Raw genomic sequence first — 19,497 nt, 5'->3', positions numbered from 1 at the left:
AAATAGATATGGCAATTGGTGATGCCAGTTGTCTTAGAAATATTTTGAAGTTAAAGTCATGATTATTTGTAAAACACTACTGAGACCTTCCTATGAAAGCTACTGCTTATGTTTTACTTGTCTGGTTTTGGCTCACTTACCATATTTGGGAGAAGCAGTTTATTTCCTTTGTCCAAAGCAGATGGGATCCCTGCACACTATGTATGTGAGCAATGAAAAAATGAAAGTGAACACATTCTATGGGATTTGACATGGTCCAAGAGTGATTACAATTTATAATCCACTTGGGGAACTTGGCTGATTTCTTAAGCAGCTTGAGTGGTTTATGAGCAGCATGCAGTTTCATTGTGAATGTCAGATTAATGCTAGATGAATGCTTTAAACAAAATTTATGCTGTCTTAGGTCGATTTATTTAACCCATTGAAATGTTTTTATACTCTGTTTTATGGTTTACATTACTAACTATGGTATATACATTCCCTTTCCTGACAGATTGACAATATACCCATTAAATTAAACGCTGCAGCTATTTTGAGAGAGGGTGCCCTCTATCAGCGGAAAATGGAACAGGAGCTCAAGAGGTATCACGCTTGTTTCTCCAATTACTTCTAACATCCGTGGATATAGAATAACTAACGCCATTAAAAATAATTAAGTAAACTCCAAGTAAATTAAATGGATCTGTTTTAAGGCATTAGGAAGCCATTCTATGAAGATGGCTAACAAATAAAGAGAAAAGTGGACTGAAATGAAAGTCTATGTTCAAGTCATTGTTTTACTGTGGCCACTACACAGTGTGTGCCTGTGTTCTGATTTAGCACTCTGACTAGTGCCCACTTGCAGAGTCCAGTAAGGATCACTTGATATGTTTATTCCAATTCTCCAGAATAAATAATGACCCAAATCCACATCTATTTCTGTGCCCATTAGAAAAGATGCATATAGATTAATCCAAACCATTTAATATACCTCAGTTTTCTTCAATTGTTTGTGGTTAACTACATGGTGAATTCGATATTTGAAATTGGTTATATATATATAAAACTTGGTTATATGTATATAAAAATATTGTCCATTTCTATCACAGTAAGATATGGAGGACTAAGAGTGTGAGGCTCCACAAGGCAAGATGAACCAGGAGGTAAAGGTGACAGCAAGGCAAGCAGGGACAGTGTCCTCACTGACAGCAGCTCAGTTCCACAGCGCCCTGGCAAGGCAGCAGAGCAGACCCAGTGAGAGGCAGCTCCTTCAGACAACCATTCCAGTGACTGCTGGATGGTGCGTGGTGATGAGACAGGGCTGAGGTCAAGCCAGGAAGCCACATCAGCAAGGCAGGGTCAGCTGCTCGGCTGGGTGAGGCACACCTGCAGCGTAGCCCAGGGCAAAGGCTGTTAATGTCAGCTTTAATGTGGCTCCCAGGAAGAAACTACACACACAGGACTTTTCACACCTCTCCCTCACCCAGCTCTCCTCACTCCAGTCTGATCCAATGTTACAAGGTTCCACTGCAACAAAGCTATCTTTGAACACAAGCAATTAAATCGTAGGCGGGGGTGGGGAATAAGAGATTGCAGGTCCTTTTGGTGCACTTAGGGCTCTAAGAAATCCTGACATAGGGATTCCTCTGGCATAAGGAATCCTTATTCAGCAGCATAGGTTTTCAGCTGACATTAACTAGGGAGAGGGTGATGCCTGAATGGCCACTGCAGGTTGCATTCTGTAACTAGGATTACAGAACATTTTCACTAATAATTTTAACAAAGATAAAGCCTATACCATGGCATCTTGATTTAGTATTATTTCTAACCCTAAATGTTTTTAGTGTTTTAAGTCCCAGAATGATGGCCTAAGGTTGGGTTTGGTCTTTGGACGTAGCAACTTTTGGTATATGGATCAGGATTTTAGCAGTAAGGTATTATGCATCACTCAGCTTCTGTTATCAGCTATGTATGGATATTAAGGTTCTTTTTATCATATATGATACTGTTCACTTTGGCAGAATTTTGTTCCACTCAGCAAAGGATTAGATTTTCCCTGTAACTTTACACTATTTTTTTATTTATAAGTTTTAATCTTCAGCTGCATTTGACACACAACAGATACATATCTATATGTATTGGGGAGCAGCAGTATGGCACAATTTACTGTATTTTTGTGTCTCTGCCCTAATTCCTCTGCTCCAGGATTTTGATGGGTCTGCCCCAGTGCTTTTCTATGCTTTTCTCTCTCAGCTGAGCACAAAAAATAAGAATGTGGTTTTGCTTTAACAGCTATTTCTTTGCCTCATTACAGCAATATTATTTAGTTGACAAAATCTGAAACAGAAAGAGAGTGAAGAAGAACAGTTTTTCATTCTCTGTGTTAAAGTGGTCAAGAACTTTGCCAAGGTGAAAAGTTGTTTGTTCTTTCTAGCTCTAAGTAAAGTAATCCTCTGAAAAAATGTATATGCTTTCAATCTGATTCTCTGTGCTCCTTAGGAGAATCCGTATGTTGCTAAAGCTTGCCCTCTCTTGGGGCTTTGTTTTACTGAAAACTTTCAGATCCATGCCCTCATGCACTTTTTCCAGCCTGGCTGTCCCAGGCTTTCCACACAATAGGAACACCTCTTGGACTGGAGTTAAAATAACATTTATCAAGTGACTTTGTGATGACTGCCTTTTTTCTCTGCAGAGATCAAACACCTTGTATCACACAAACTACTAGAAATGTTCTATGAATCAAGGCAGTGCTGCAGAGCCAGACCCCCTAGAATACTATACTCTTTCTCATCTCTTGCAGAGTTGAAAGTTTGCTACAAGGGGCTAAAGACCCATCTGAATTCTTGGAATGGCAAAAACAGATGCGCGGAAAAGATTTGGAAGAGCAGCTGGCTGAAATAGAGTGTAGGAGGCTTCAAGGGAAACTGAGTTATGAAGAGGCACTTCTAGCCCATCAGAACGTAATTCAAGAAAATAAGAGGAAAGCTGATCTAATGAGAGAAGAGGTAATACATACAAAACTGCTCAAATTTTGCTTACGCTCAACCAGTGCAAAACATACCACAGATGATACCTACTATAAGAAGGTGTAAAAGTTCTATAGAGTGTCTTTGCTCACTGGAGTCTGCAAACGATAGAAAAATAATGGTGTAACTTCAAGACAAAGCAAAGCTTATACGTTTAAGTACTTTTTACAAGTGTTTTGTTTGATTGATGACACTTACAAAGTAAATTGAATCAAACAGAACTTTCAAGCATTCTCCAATATATTCATGTCATTGTGCATATCCTTTCTGAACAGATACTGAGATACTAAGCACCATTTGCAATGAAATCCCCAATATATTACTAATTTAATTATCTTGTTAAAATGTGAACCACAAATATGAACAAATTTTTTTTCTTACACTGATATAATTCAATTTACTTCATATTATCTGACATGCCTATATCTCTCTTAGGGGAAAATTCAGGCAGAGAATTCTCTTTGGATCTAAGTATATATATATATATATATATATATATGTCTGCCAAGAAGTATTCTCACACAGTTTCCAATCTGGCAAATCAGTTTCTCAAAAACATTGCTAGACCTTTTAATTTTTTTCCCAAACTCGCATTACATTTTTCCAGTGCTTTTTCTATAAACTAAATAAGCAATCAGGAAATTGCTTATACTATAGATCTAAATTTTTTAATACTCACTGTCACAGGCTTTTCTATTAGTCTATTCTATTTTGTATCTTCTGTTTTCCATTATGCCCTGTAGGCCAGACAGTACTTTTATTTTGGCCGCCTCTCACAAATATCTCTACAGTGTGTCAGCAACTTAAGATGGGACCACAAATGTACAAGATTTTCATAAAGACCATGCTGCAAAAGGGGAACTTGCTTAATGAGTTCCTTCTCTGTCCTTTAAAAAAAAATCTTTCAACCTTTTTTGGCATTGAGTCTTCAAGTCTGTTGAGACAGACTGTAGCAAGAACTTAAAGTGAACCTTAACTGTTTACAACTGAGCATAGTGTGATTGCACACACTAGTTTAAAAATTATTGTAATTACTATATTCACCTGATTTTCAGAGGATGTTTTATTTGTAAACAGAAATGACCCAATATGTATAGATTTGGGGATGTGCATTTCAGGCTCTAACCTGACCAATTCCAGGCAGTTGCCTCTGCTTGCCAACAGATGCCAGCAGGGCACTTCATCCATACGGAGATCTCCAGAAGCACTAAGCACCAATTCTCCATTCACCAACTGTCATACTGACCTTCATTCTTCTAAAACTCTAGCCTTCATAGAATCATAGAATCCTATAATGTCTTGGGTTGGAAGGGACCTCTAAAGGTCATCTAGTTCAAACCCCCTACAATTAGCAGGGACAGCTCACACTAGACCAGATTGCTCAGAGCCCCATCAAGCCTGACCTTGAATGTCTCCAGGGATGGGGCCCCCACCACCTCTCTAGGCAAGCTGCTCCAGTGATCCACCACCCTCAGATGACAAAACGTTTTCCTAATGTCCAACCTAAATCTACCCTTCTCTAACCTGAAACCATTACCCATTGTCCTATTGTTACATGCTCTAGTGAATAGGTCTTCCCCAGCCTTCTTACAAGCTCCTTTCAGGTTTTGGAAGGCCGATATAAGGTCCCCCTGGAGTCTTCTCTTCTTCAGGCTGAACAACCCCAACTTCCTCAGCCTGTCTTCATAAGAGAGCTGCTCCAGCCCTCTGATCATTTTCATTGCCCAATGTCTTCCATCCAAAACAAAAAGTACAGTAAGGAACCTAGTCTGGGAAAATCCAGTTTCCTGCTCCTATTCGTTTCCTCTGACATAGAAAGGAACACGATAGCCAAAAGTGGACTTTCTGTAGGTTACAGAGATACAAACTAGGCCCAAGAAGATCCTGTAGGCACAGAACTAGCTGTGTATTAGATTGCTCCTCTTCTTGGTATCTCACAAGCAGATCCAGAGATGGCTTTTTTGTCTGCCTTTAGAAACATGTGGGAGGGAATAATGGAAAATAACAGTGCAAATGTTATGGAGGGCTGTTGTGGGTAAATAAAATATAGAAACTGGTCTATATATTGTCCCCAGCCAATGTGCTTTGCTACTTTTTTGAATGATCGATGTCATACTTGTAATCCATTTGTCCTTGCACTATATCAGTTATTTGAGGCACTCATATCACCAGTTATGAGAAATTTTATTCACCTGTTGTTTTGGGATTTAGAAAGCAGATCTGATGCACCAGTATGCAGAGAAACGTCTACAAGAACAGAAAGAAATGAGAGAGCTGGTGGAGCAGGTCGTGGAAGGACACAAGAGTGCAAAGCAAGCAAAAATAAAGCTCAAGAAATACAAACAGCAGATAGGTATTTACATATTGTGAGAAAAATAAGAGATTGTGCCATATGTCCCCAAATTAATTTATTTTGGTGGGTTGATTACACTTTCTACTGAAAAGAAAGGCAAGTTGAGGGAAAGATCTACCCTATACATTTCCATGAATGCCTAAATATGATTTCCAGGAATCAAGTGGTAATGGATTGCTCAGAAATTCTAAGCTACTGGTCATGGGAATACCTCTTTGCTTAGAAGGAAGAGATACAGGACTAATGTTCTGCAACTTCCATCTAAAAGTAGCATGTGTGAATGAATGTACTTTTTGTCAAACCAAGGTATGATGCTCAGATTCTTGTGATTCATGCCATGAAGAGAGGATTTGCCTAGCAACCACTGGGAAAGAATCATGGCTCAAAATGATTGTCTTATCCGAAGAAGACAATCCAGAGAAGATTGTCATTAAAAACAGAAAAGATATCTCCTAGAAGGACAGTATGAGAAGGAGGAAGGATGTAGCACCTCCAAGACACACCAGTCATCAGGATGCAGGGAAATGATACTACTCATCCTTCATTATTCTTAAAGAAAATTCTTCAGTTAATGCATTAACTAATGAAGTCCAGGGAGAAGGATGTTCTGACTAGCATGGTTATACATATTCCAATGCAATGCCATGTTAACATCTGCTGTATGAACAGGTTACCTGCAGTTGTGCATATTTTGGTGAGCAGACCAAGTATCTTCATACTAGTACCAGTAAGGGGTGAGGCAGGCAGAGGGTGTTAGCCACTCTGAAATGGCCAAACAAAGCCTACCAGCCTTTGCAGCTCAATTATTTCTGTCATATATAGCTTGAAAAACTATGAATATTAGCTATTGTATAATATCCTTTTATTGCATAATGGAACAGTATGCACTAGTTAGAACAGAAATTACAAGGCAGCAATTCAAAGTGTCTACTTTATCTATGTATACAGCATGTTTGTGTGTTGAATAGAATGAAAGATAGTGGAGGTGGCAAGCACTCATTTGTTTCTCTAATCATTCCTCCCACCAATGCCAGACTGTTCCCTCAAGATCAGTATGATTACCATTATTCACAAATGCATATGAATTCTCCTCCAGATGGACTACTTGTTAAAATATGCAGCCAGCTAACAGAGATTAGTTCTTTTCTTTCAGTTCAGGAGGTTGCTGAAGAAAATCGAGAACTTCTTCGGCAAGCTTTAGAAGAAGAGGAGGAGAAGCTTAGAAAAAGATATGAACTAATTCAACAAATAAGAGCTATTGAGTCTTTACCAAGCCTCAGACACAAGTTTGTTGATTTAACTGAGGTAAGCTCAAAAGTAAAAACTGCTGGTTTAACATAAATGTATGTTGTGCGTATTTCACACATTCAGAGGAATTACCATTAAGTACAGTGACCCCAGGACACAAAGGTTAGATCCGAACTGGAACTTTCACAATGTTTATAAAATGAAAACTTTCCCAGGAAGAACAGTCTGATGGTAAGTTAAATCTTAAACTCCTTGAACTTTCACTGAATTTTGCCAAAAGGATCTGGGTTTCCTGATATATTTCAAAAAAAGACTGACAAATGTTCTACCTGCCTTCAAAAATGCACAGATTTGTCAGTCCTGAGTAAGGACTGAATGAACACAAAGTTTGGACTGATGTACAGTGGTAAGCAGTAAAATTAATCTCCTGTGCTTTCAAAACTGTTAACATTCAAGTGTGAAAGAGATTGTCAAGAGAACTCAAAGCCTGCTGAGCTGTTATGCATGTACTGTGCAAATAACTTGTGTGTGTGTGGTTAAGTCTGCAGTAAATGTATCACAGACTTCTTTGGCTTATTATGATGCACAAAACTGAGATGATCTGATATTGGGCTTTGCAATTCCCACTTCTGCAGAATTTCCAGACTTAGGCAGCATCTGGAAATGTTAGCTTACCACTAAACCTAGTGGTACTCAGCAGAGTATCTGAAAATACTCTTCCCTTTTTCTTATCCACACTGAAAGAATAACAACATGATATAAAATTGCACTATCAGACTTTGGGGTTTTTCTTTCCTTTCATGAGTATTCAAATGAAAATCACAAATTAAAAAAATAAATCCATGGCTAGTCTGCAGAAACCATAGAGAAGGAGCAGGTCTTCTATCCACTGGGCTGTTGGAAAAGTCAATACAATGCTTTGTTTTTATCTCCTGCTCCTCTGAAGTGAGCTATTCCTTGAATAGCTACCTACCATCTTTGCAACCACTAGATAAACCCCCCACCCCATTTATCAAATTTTATAATAGATTTAATCTTGAAGTGTGAAATAAGTGAACAAGAATAAATTCAGAGCCCCAGATGTCTCATCCTCCCTTACTCTCTTTGGTTGCCTTTATGGCTGCTGCCATCACTTCTCCACTTCTTTTCTAGCCAAAGAAGACAATTCTCTTTTTTAAAAGCCAGACTCTCTTCACCCATTTGTGGAGAAATAGTACTGAACCACAAAGGAAACAGCAGAGAAAAAAAGGTGAAGAGCACAAACGATTATTGTACACCACACGGTGTATGCAAAACGCCAAATGATACTCCAATCTATAGGTCCTTCACTGCTTCTTTTGTCAGTCTACTGACGCTACTGGTGACCCTTGTTTAGGTCATGTTTGGTGCACATGCAGGGTGTGGAAACAGAAATCACAGAGTCAAAACTGAAGAGTGAAACATCAGGTGAAAAAAAGTTAGGATCTCTTTTTACTGACTCAACTTTTGAAGTTTTAGAAAGAGAAGCTATGGGGGCCAAAACTGCAGGAGAGACTCTTGGAGATCTTGGAGGAGTCCCAGGGATGGCCACCCAAGACACATTCTCCTTTACTGACAAGCTTGTATTATTAGATTATTCAGACTAACTCAATAATAATCCCTCTTAAGTACCAATGTTGTAGCAGCAGAGAGCCAAGCCTGATTATTTGTTTTGCTCTGTTTTGTTGCTTTATTACCCCTGCATCCCCCTCTCCCACCCTGCCTTAAGATAAAAGAATATGAGTGTGAAATGGATTAAATTTGAAAAGAAAGCTACACAGAAGCTTTCTGTGTGGTTATGCAAGTTTTCCATATATGCAAAGGATATATGTGCAGACAGAGAGAAAGGAAGAGTATATGCAAGAGTAAGGTTCACAGAACTGTTTAGGAATTATCTGTCTTTGTATGGAAACTAAGGTGCAGAAGACTCGTTACATCTCAGAATCAGGCTCTTTATCACTCTCATTGCCAAGTGGCTTTTAAAAAGCCTTCATTAAACATTCATATTTTAATATTTTAACTTTGGGCACTAAGATCTGAATTTTCTGGGTACAAAGCATGTTTATTCCTAGTCTTTTTGGAGAAAAACAGTAAATGCCTTCATAGATCAAATCCATAATTTGGAAATAGATAACTAAATATATGCATATTTTTTAGTTTAAAGTCTGTTCTGGTTTCACAAACTAAAAAACATTATTTCACACATTTAGAAACTGCAAAAGGCTTATTAAAACTAAAATATAAGTCAACTAGAATTTTTCTGGACAGTACATACATCATATTTATAATTATTCTACTGTATATTTCAATGCTTTTTCATTAAATGTTTTGTTAGCTTTGTGGTTTTACATGTATGAAAGGTAAGCCCTACCCCTTAAAAACAGCTTGTAAATAATAGGCTAGGGCCATCAAAATATATTCAGCATTATTTGGAACACAATCAAATGTCCTGGTTTTACTCTTGTTCTCCCCTTGGTATTTACAGTGTTATTTAAACCTTTATTTCATGTTCTCCAGACTGGTGGCCATGGTTTAATTTGTGAAATGTCGATAGTAGAACTACGTGAACGCCTTGCTCTGCTCAGAGAAGCACAGAAGGCAGCAGAGGAAGAGAAGAGAGACCAGATAATTCATGAAAAACAAGCTAAGGAACAACTTCTTCTAGACAAACTGGACCAGATTTCTGTGTTCAGAGCAGAACTTGGACGAGCAGCTGCTTTAAAGTCAGTATAAAACAGCATGTGACATTTAAGACATTGCATTGTTAATATTTTGCTAGCCCCTTTAGGAGAAAAACAAGTAGAGAGCAAAATACTGCCCTTTAATATGACTTTTGTCAAGGATTACACTGGGGCTAGAATTTCCTTTTTATTCTTGAAAATAATGTGCATCAGCTTTAACAAATCTTTTTCATAATTTTCAATTTATGGTTGAAGACACTCTGTAGGCTACTGTTGACAGTATTGCCCCAGGATGCAGAGCCAATGTTATATATTAAGAAAGAAATTCTGCCTTTTTTCTTTTCCTTTGCAGCTAATCAGAACTAAGTTGATGTTATTAGGGTCATTCTAGCTTGCCACTTGAAGAGGTTTCTCATTTTCATCTAAACCAATACATTAGAGCTACACTTTTCTCCCTTGAACTTCATTTGTTCTGTTAAAAGGCAGGCCCTATTTTAGAAGCTGAAAATATTCTAGGAAGATTTTCTGATAACAATAATAAGTTATAAATTAAATAAATTATAGCAGAAAAATCTTAGCTTACAGGCTCGCTGATCCAATTTTGTATTCATTATTCATATTTATTATTCATTATAATATTTATTATTCATTATCACAAAGGATCCATAACCATCGTAGATGCTCACATATGCAGAAGACAGGTCCTTTCCACAAAGATTAAAATCTCAGTTAAAGCTATTTACAAATAAAGCTGAGTGGGAAGGAGGCCTGTGTACAAGTGTAAAACACCTCCTGAACTTAGGCCATTTTTACTGCATCTTGACTATTTACCATTGTTTCCTTGCAAGTTGTCTGTCACCTTTTCTCTTTTGTGAGTTTGAGAGGCTAGCCGTTGTCTTGCTGTATTTATTTTGCAAACAGTCAAGCTGACATTCTGAAGACCTTCTATCAAGCTAAACCCACATCTTTAGACATAGCTTGGATTTGTGTTTATTGCTCAGATACCAAAGGTGGCTTCTTAGAGTTAAATGCGTGTTATTGATTTATCATCCAGTTCTGAATCTCAATTACAGAAGGCAGTATTGATGTATTCATTTGACTAGTTTTCACTAGTCCCAGCTCTTAATCTCCAAAGACTAGAGTTTTACTATGTTAGTACTTCAGAAGATAGTTTAATGAGTTTAATGAATCAATAACTGCAGCTGCAGTGGATTGACTGCATGGATCAGTGACTCTGTCTTCTATGGCATATATTGAGAAAAGATTTTAAGGCTAAAGAACCTGAAATAGATTTGGAGCTGGAAACACTCTCATTGCTAAACATTAAGAGTTGTGAAAGCCTATGGGAGCAACTCAAGCCAGTGCTTTCCATTAGAGATGCAGACTAGGCATATATACTGCATAAAACCTGTTTAGCTAGTAAATACTTAAAGAATCATTTGTTATCCTGGATAACAGTCTGTGAATTTTGAATAGTGCTGGGTTTCTTTAACACAGACTTTTTGGCTTGATTGAGATCTAAAACTGTTCTGATCCTGAAATAAGATATGCTTTTATTGATAAGGTAACTTTGATTCACTCTTTGTCCCGACATTTGAAATGTTTTTTGAACAGACCAGCGTGCAAAAGTTGTTAGAATCCAAATGAACTTAAACACTGAATTTACAAGCTTCTAGTCAGACCCATGATAAGCAATACAGTAATTTTAATGGAGCCCTGTTTGCTCTCCAAATAAAGAAATTACAAAGTTTCATTATAGATTTTAAAAGACATTTCTTTTTGTGGCTCCCAGGCAATCCATGCACAGGACTTGGGAGCATGAGCTATAAAAAGACAGCATCAAAGTGTACCAGAAATGTTGTTCCTTGGGAGTGTATTTAATGCATTTTCATCTAGAATGCAAATCTATGGTGTTATTTCTGTTAGTATAGAAGTATCACATACTGGCCTATTTACAAATGCTACACAAATGCTGCAGCTTTTATTTATCTCTAAACAAACTATAGGCTTTGTGTGTTAAACCTGATTTACAGATCCTAAATCCTGAAATGTCTATCAAGTCAGTGTGAGTGATTAATTGCTTGGGTCCTATTATATGCTGCACAGGAGGTGTAAAAAGCAAATTTTTATGTTTACAGAATTAATAATTATAGGAATAGAAGGGCAAATCCTACCAATGATCCTCACAAGATAGCCTTATGTATCAATATAAAATTACATGTTATACCTTAAAATACATTATGGTGAAGGCTACTGCCAATCAGTTAAAGGATGGTGGCTAAGCTTTGCTAAACAAATGTGCTTTAGTTAGTGTCAGCTGGAGTTTAATTCAGTGCCTACCAAGCAGGTCCTTTTCAGTATCATTTGTAGACAGACATACATCAACACAAAAGAAGCACATTGAGCAAGCATATAATGAGCTATATTAAACAAAATAGGAAATGGAACATGAAAAATTACAGAGACATCAGCCTTGAAAAGACTGCAAGCTGTGACATCCATCACAGCAGTAGCTTTGTGAGTGCATGCAGAACACTTCAGAATCAATTCTGTATATAAGCAGGACATCCCTTTAATTCCTAGAATTTCACACAGTTTGAAAATCAGACTGGCATGTGAAGGGACAAACAATTGAGTTCTCAGCTTTCTAAAATGAGAACCAAAAGATTTATGAGTGTTTGAATACGTGCTAAAGTACTGAAGTTATGTGCCTGTATGCTTGAGGTACAATTGCTTTTCAATCCACTGAGGCAACATCTATTATTGCAAGCAGTTTAATGAACTAAGAATCAAGCAACAGATCAAACCAGTTGGTGCTGAGGCTCCTTCCATCCATGCTATCTGTTGTTAGAGGGGTTTATTTTGTTTTGGATTTAGTCTGATCTTGGGACTGCATGCTCTCAAAACTTCACATTCTCAATTTTTGACTCCTCTGAGGCCTGACTAGTGAACACCACACTATCCTTTTGTTTGTCTCTCACAGATGACAGTAGCACATCCATGCTCCCCCAGTGGCATATATGTAGGGCACACAGAAACCAGCCTTATTCTGTTCTTGCTCATGTTCCTGCCTTGTTTGTTTTCTTGCTCCTTTTCAAGTATCACAACTGTGCCTGGTGCCCCAGCCCCCTCCCCTCTCCACGTCAGGGCAACAACCAGATAAAGGTAGCAGCTGCTTTTTCAGAATGACACTCTGAACTGACACTAATCCTCCTTGACTTACTTGTATATGAGGAAGAAGAATCAGAAAATGGTTGAGGAACACGGTGCACAGACTCCCACCAGTGCAAAAGTTCACCACATCCCCATCTCACACTGGTAATGGTGCAGCATGCTGAGATCTCAGCACTGGGTTTCAAGCGTTGGTCTGTTTGACAAGATGGCAAAGCACTCCTTTCTTACCCTGCCACTGCCAGCCCTCCTTTCCTCCTTGACAAGGGCCACTGGCCACACACCAATGTAACACCTCTCTTGGCCTGAACTGAGGTGGATGGAAACAGTGTGAGGGCAGCCATGACAAGAGGACAAGGGGGAAGGCTGGTTATGAGGAGAGAGAGATCAAGCAGGGAGAGATCAACGGAGGGCTATGGATGAATGACTGATAGTCCTTTCCAAGTAGAACAAGCTCCCTAAAGCCAGCACAACCCTGTGAGGCAGCACACAAATGAGGGAAGGGGCAGACAGCACATGGACGTGGAAAGGTGTTAACAGGGGAACTTGTGCCATGCTATCCCTCTGTGTGACTGTTGCTTCAGATCTTCAAAAGCATAGCCTAAAATAATGGGAAAAAAAGCTCAAAAATTAGCAAGAAAAGGAACTCTGGTTTGGTACTTCATATTTGTGATTTCATTAATTTCATAAATTTCATAAATACTTGGAGTTCTGTATGTGTTTGCAATGAGGAAGTAGGATTTAGTTTCTCAGTCCCTACTGCTGGAAATTAGTTCTTCAGTAGCATTGAAACAGGAAGAAATTTACCAGCAATGATGGATCAGAAATTTAAGTATGTGAAGAAAGGCTGTAAAGAAGACAGAGCCAGGCTTTTCTCAGTGGTGACCAACGAGAGAACAACAGGTACAACAGGCAGCACAGGAGGCTGCCTGAGTATCAGGAAACACTGTTTTCCTGTGAGAGTGGCTGAACACTGGCACTGGTTGCCCAGGGAGGCTCTGCAGTCTCTATCCTTGGAGATATTTAAAAGCTGTCTGGACAAAGTCCTGGGCAACTGGCTCGAGGTGGCTCTGCTTGAGCAGGTGGGGGAAGACAAGATGAGCTCTAGAGCTCCTTTCCAACCTCAACTTTCTGTGATTCTGTGAATGGACTTTGATTGTACACCTTCCTAATCTATATTTCAAATGAGAAAAACACTGTTATGAATAACACTCACTTCCACCCCTAAAATTAGGTGCTTAATAAGTTAATTGTTTTGCAAGGGAGTCAGACTTTGAGTGCTTAAATCCCTCACATAAGTACAAAACAGTAATCAATCCAATAGTGTAGCATTTTTAAATGTCAAAATAATTACTCACCTAACAGTGAACTGTTAACAGATACTTTCATTTTCCTCACTGCAATAACTAATAATTATATACTGCAGGACAGGAAAAAAGCAAGGTACTGAAGTACAGACAGCACAACTCACTGAGAGTGAGAGGATGAGGAAATTTTTTTTAAATTGTTAGTTGCACTATAAGGCAATCCTATTCCTGCTTCTAAAATATATATTTGTGTTTATTCCACAAAACTCTGTTTTGTAATGCGAATTTATAAATACAGTCCTAGCTGCTTACGTTGATATTTTGGTGCCTAGAATGGTCGTCATTTTTACTCCATCTCCTCCAAGCACTGAGTCAGTGAAGAGCTGTCATACTTCTGTCTTCTTACACTTTTGATGCACAGGATGTAATGTAAAATGTAAATGAAGAGCAAACTGTGGTTTTCAGGAGGAATCCTCTGTACAAATCTTCAGATCCCACATTTTTAAAACACATCTGAGAAGGCCTAATCCAACTGTTCCAAGTGTATAAATCTCCTACAGGAAAACTTTTAATGCTGAATTGCTGCTTCCTCAATTATAGGCCAGATGACCTACTGGGCCTAGAGTCCATTTGGCCAGATGCTAAAATTGCAGGGCAGATAGTTAAATAATATACAAGGGGTATGTAAATAACAAGATGGTGGACTGCCAAACTCCATGACAAGTTTGTGAGCCCAAATCTTTCTGCTGTTAATGTACACACAGCAGAAGCAGCTGCTGCTTCTTCATGATGTGAAACTTCTTGCTGTATTTCCTGTAATTGTATTTACAAGAATCTGGATTTGCATGTAATGAAAGGTTTTGTTGCTTATTCCCACTGACAATATTTAATCAAGTGTTTACATAAAACCTTTTTTGTTATTTTCTCCCATGTCCCTTGGAATGTGATGCCTTGTTATAATGCAGATAGACATAATCCATGTTCTCAATTAGATTAAATGATAGTACATAATTTTTTAGATTTACAGAATAGAGTTAAAAAATAATCTCAGTGTAGCAGAGCATGTCATAGTATTAAAAAGGATAAGGAAGTGTTATACTAACCAGATAGCATGACACAAACAGCAGAGACATTCAGGAAGCACCTCAGGAAAGCAACTGGAAATGAGAAGCCCAGCTAAACTGTGCCCCTTGTTTAGAGCTGACAGTCACATTTCAGAATGTAACACGGGTCAGATCTCTCCTTCATCCAGTCCCTGAGGATTTTGGGAACTGTAGTCCAGAATGACTGCTCTGAAGAATATCTGCTGTTATGGAGGCAAACAAAAGCCATCTCTCCCAAGATGAAGTAAGTGTTTAGATCCCTGGGGTCTTGATACAGACACTTTTTAAGGCAAATTGGTGATTTTAGCATCAGAAGGAACTTCTTCCCCTTCCTCCAGCTCCTTGAGTGAGCCTTATACTGAAAACACTGGGGTGTAAGACCCAAGAGATAAGGGAAGAGTTCTGTTGTAAAAAATTTCCAAGGGGCAACCTGCCTGTGAAATTAGTCCTGCAACTGACAGAATAACAGTTACAGGATTGGCTGAACAATGGCACAGTGCATTCTGTTCTTGGTCACTTAGGATCTTAATCTGGTTATCCTTGTCAGCTGAAAGGTGGCATCAGATCTAACCTGGTTACAAATTCTATAATTATGCATGTTTTTTGGCAGATCTGACACCTACTTTAGCTCTGAATTTGGCCAGAAAATCACAGCTGCTCCTGACAGTTTTGATACTACTTGATCATACTGAGCCAAATTCAAGGGCAATGTTGAATGAAAGAGAAAGTTGGATGTTAAGTGAGTCAGTGTGCAAGGTGGTGTAACCTACATTAAGAAGCTGTGAGTAAATTGTGCCAGTTGGGTGGAAGTAAGCAAAACTAGATAAAATGTAAACTTCAGAGGACAGAAAATTAGGTACAATAGAAAGGCGGGGGGGGGAAAGGAAGACTCTGATAACCTCTCTCTTATGCCTTACTTTTAAGCTGCACAAGCAAATTTATGCTCACATAGTCCCACTAACCTTAATTAATACAGCACCATTCCATAAATTCTGAATCTGGGCACGGAGATTACACAGAAAATAATCTTTCATTTTGCAATGAGATGAATACTAATGATCATATAAGGAAAGTTCATAGTTCTCACAAGCAAAATGCTGCAGTATTATCACAGGTTTTGTGCAAGCTTTTTCTAAGAATGTTATGTCAAGCTTGAAATACTTCAGATACTGTCATCATGGCATCCTTTGGGAAGAAATTATTCTATACTGTTTAGTAATGCTGTTCTTTAAACAAAAAGAAGCCAGCTGTGAATACCATATTCATTGAGGTATATGATTTAAACCTGTTTTGAGCCTAGCTTGTTCCCAGAAGCAAGATAAAATGTATTATTTTCAAGGTAAAATATGTTCAGATGGATTTATTCTGTGGGTTGGTATTATTTTACCTTCTTACTGCTTCTTTTTTATTTTGCAGGCAAGAAGAAAAGAAAAGAAAGTCCCAGTTTGGTGAAAGGCCTATGAAAGATGAACGCATTTTAAACCTGCAGAAGAAGATTGTAGAAAAAACAATGGAGCGTAAAAAGCAAGCAGAACTCCTAAAGATTACCCCCTGGAAAACCAGCATCCCATCAAGGAAGGTCTGGGACTTACATAAGGAGAAAAGCTCTGCAATAGACCTGCTGTTCACAGACCTTTGCTCAACTGCCAGCGTTGGCAGGGGGCAGAGGCAGATGGTGCCACACAGGACTGGCAGTAGCAGTGCCCTGCTTCCTGCGTAGGCATCATTTTCCCAAACCATGGCCTTGACCTCACCTCCCTGTCACACATTCTGCTACCACAGAGCAGGGCTCATCCATACGACAGCCAGCTGCACGCTCTTACTGCCGCGTGCTCTCGTCCCTTCGAAACAGCATCTTAGCCCCTGTGTCTAACTTATGTCATTCTCAGCCTCCTGTCACATGCATCCCATTACACCTCACTGGGATGCTCATCCCCTCGCACCCAAGGCATGTTCCAGTTTATCATTCCCATGGTGTTTACCTCACCCTTCCTCAGCCTGGTTCCCCACAACGTTATGCTGATTCACACTGGTGGTTTTTCCTTGGCAAGTGTCTAAAGACAAGTGGTGAGGAACCAAGGTTCCTGCTGCTGCCCCTGCCATTGCCCTATGCATGCCTAACATTTAGAAGTGGTACATTTACCAGCAACAGCACATGTACCACAGCATATGGAACACTGCAGTGAACAGTCATGATGGGATCACTCTTTAAAAGGTGCACTAGCCCAATGTAAAATTAGAACTAAATCTTCCACTCCATTACCTATCTCAACTTGATCTCAGCTCTTTACCTATTTTGTGAAAAAGTTAAATGAAGCTGAATTCAGTGAAGAGGAAAACTGTATTTGTCAAGTGTTTATATTTTAAAAACCAAAATAGTGCAATCTTTCAGAATATCGATGTTTCTTTCCTTCCTTCAGAATCCTCATTTCAGGCAAGCAAAACATGTAGGTGTTTTATATAGGCAATAGTTTTTATGTGGACAATGAGGTCTATCCCTTTCAGCAAAGAAAACTTGGAAGACCTATTTGAATAAAGCATTTCCTAAACTGGAATGGCTTTCTGAACTGGGGTTTTGAGCACATGCTTTTAAACACTTTGCTGAATGGAGTCCAGAATAAAATAGAAGTAATAAATGTAAACTTCAAAGGAAAGCAGCCATATAATTACAAATGTGAGACATTTTTAAAATAAACAAAGAGAAATTATGAATTCACAGCTAGAATTTTTTACTACCTGATGTAAGTCTGAATGTGTATTCCAGGATCATAAGAATGAGCCAAGAAGACAGGGTTTGAAAGCTGTTTTCATGTTGGACTTTGTCTTTTTCTTGAGCTTAGCTTTACACAGGAAGTCTCTTAAGAGGTCACTGTGGTGACCTCTCAAATCTTAAGATACCTGTAAAAAAATAAGAAAAAAACAATAGGAAAAAAAGCAAGGTTACTATACATTTTATTTAGCTGGTTTGGTGTATCTTCTGTCAGTGCTGTTTGGCTCTGCATGACACTATCCAAATGTTAGCAGAGGGAAGTGGCTCAATTCCGGTCAGATATACTCAGCAGCATCTGTATTGTAGTTGAACTGCCTATTGCTAAAAATAGTGTTAGTGTGACTGTAGGAGAAAATTCCACCCATAGTTATAATGCAGTAGGTTTCTGGCATTCAGTTTTGACTGCTACCCTTTAGGTTCCTCAATAAGTAGGAAAAAAAGTGACACTAAGAGCTTGTATTAAAGTTCCAAGTCCAGATTCTGATTTCAGTTACATTTGTGACAGCCTTTTAAGCCCAATGTGATTGTGTTGATAAAAGTCAAGGTAAAATTTGTTTATAAATCACTATTACATTCTTAATAAAATAGAATTTGTATTGCATTTTGGGAAACCAACCTTAAGAAAAACTGCCATTAATGGGAAAAAAGTACTTTTCTACCATATTAAGCAAAGAATCAGATGGAAAAGTAGCAGTTTTCTGTTTGTTCTGAGCTTTTTTTGGGAACTCTCCCTTGTGAGCCCAGCTTTTGAATTAGAAAACCAGTAGAATCTGATAGGATTTCTGCAACTGCTCATTTATGGTTTCAAGAATAAATTGTTGGCAAAGAAAGAACATAAGGTAGCAGCATTGAAGCACACCGTCCAGATGTAGTTTTATCTTGACTTAACATTTTGTGGAGCGTTGCAGCTGTGTTTAATTTACCTTAAACTGGGCAACCCAATCAAGTTACCTTTCTGTTCATCATGCCCAATTTGATGTTGACAAATTTCCCAATCACATTAGCAAATAAACTGTGGTGCCAGCCAGCCAGATTATCAACTAGAAGTTCAGTGTAATCCGCTAAAGAGAACAGCTGTATTCCCTGCAGTCTCACCACCTGTGTGTCTTTTCTGCAGGATTCTTTGCAATGGAACCACTGGAAAGAACTGGAAGAGAGTCGGGGACGACAGTTCAAGATCCTTCAACATGGCTTCACGGCCAGAGAAACAGCTCAGAAAATGGCTGCCTGAGGCAGCAAGAAATGGAGCCAGTCTGTATATTGTGCTCTGAAGTAAAATAAAATACATCTGGAACAAATTCAGGCCTGCTGGAAAACTCCCAGCATGCCTATTTACTACCAGGTTGAATTTTAATCTTGATTTCACCTTTGCAGTGTGATTAGTATGTATGCTATGCCATGGTTTGCTGTGCTCATCTTCCAAAACAATAAAAATGAGGGCAAAAAACAAGCAACATTTGTTTACATATGCATCTTTTCAGAGGATATGGTCTGCCCAAGTTCCTAACATGTCTTCCTACATGACAGTAACTGTAAGAGGATCACCAGCTTCAACACCAGTTCTAGAGGATGAGGAAAAAACTGTTTAGAAGATGTGGATGATACTATAGCCTCCAGGAGCCAGAGTCAAGATTCAGTGACCCAGACTCGCAGATAAGAATCTCTCCAGTCTTTCAACAGTGGAAGAAGAGCATAAGATTGCTTGATCACTTTAGGGAGCTGCTTCCAGAAAAAGTCAAAATTTTGTTACTCACATAGAAGATAATTTGCCCTCTGTGACAATTCCTATAGTGTGTAAAACAGCCTTTAAATCACCAGACTTATTCTAGGCACAAAGCCAA

General features: G+C 38.7%; 1 protein-coding gene across 5 annotated transcripts in view; it reads left to right on the top strand.

The window, feature by feature from the left end:
- The window catches only part of CFAP99 (cilia and flagella associated protein 99), a 58,109-nt gene extending 38,999 nt beyond the window's left edge, over positions 1–19,110 (top strand). For 4 of the 5 annotated variants that reach the window (XM_051618713.1, XM_051618715.1, XM_051618712.1 and 1 more), the window contains 7 exons: positions 494–582; positions 2,780–2,984; positions 5,217–5,358; positions 6,512–6,663; positions 9,142–9,347; positions 16,303–16,602; positions 18,774–19,110. In XM_051618713.1, coding sequence (XP_051474673.1) covers positions 494–582; positions 2,780–2,984; positions 5,217–5,358; positions 6,512–6,663; positions 9,142–9,347; positions 16,303–16,602; positions 18,774–18,927 — 1,248 coding nt within the window. In that variant the 3' untranslated portion in view covers positions 18,928–19,110. The remainder of the gene's footprint in view (positions 1–493; positions 583–2,779; positions 2,985–5,216; positions 5,359–6,511; positions 6,664–9,141; positions 9,348–16,302; positions 16,603–18,773) is intronic. The other variant, XM_051618714.1, reaches the window with a different exon arrangement.
- The last annotated feature ends 387 nt before the right edge of the window (positions 19,111–19,497 follow it).

The sequence above is a fragment of the Apus apus genome, chromosome 4, assembly GCF_020740795.1.
Source record: "Apus apus isolate bApuApu2 chromosome 4, bApuApu2.pri.cur, whole genome shotgun sequence".
NCBI classification, from domain to species: Eukaryota; Metazoa; Chordata; class Aves; order Apodiformes; family Apodidae; genus Apus; species Apus apus.
This window is presented reverse-complemented; position numbering and strand designations above follow the sequence as displayed.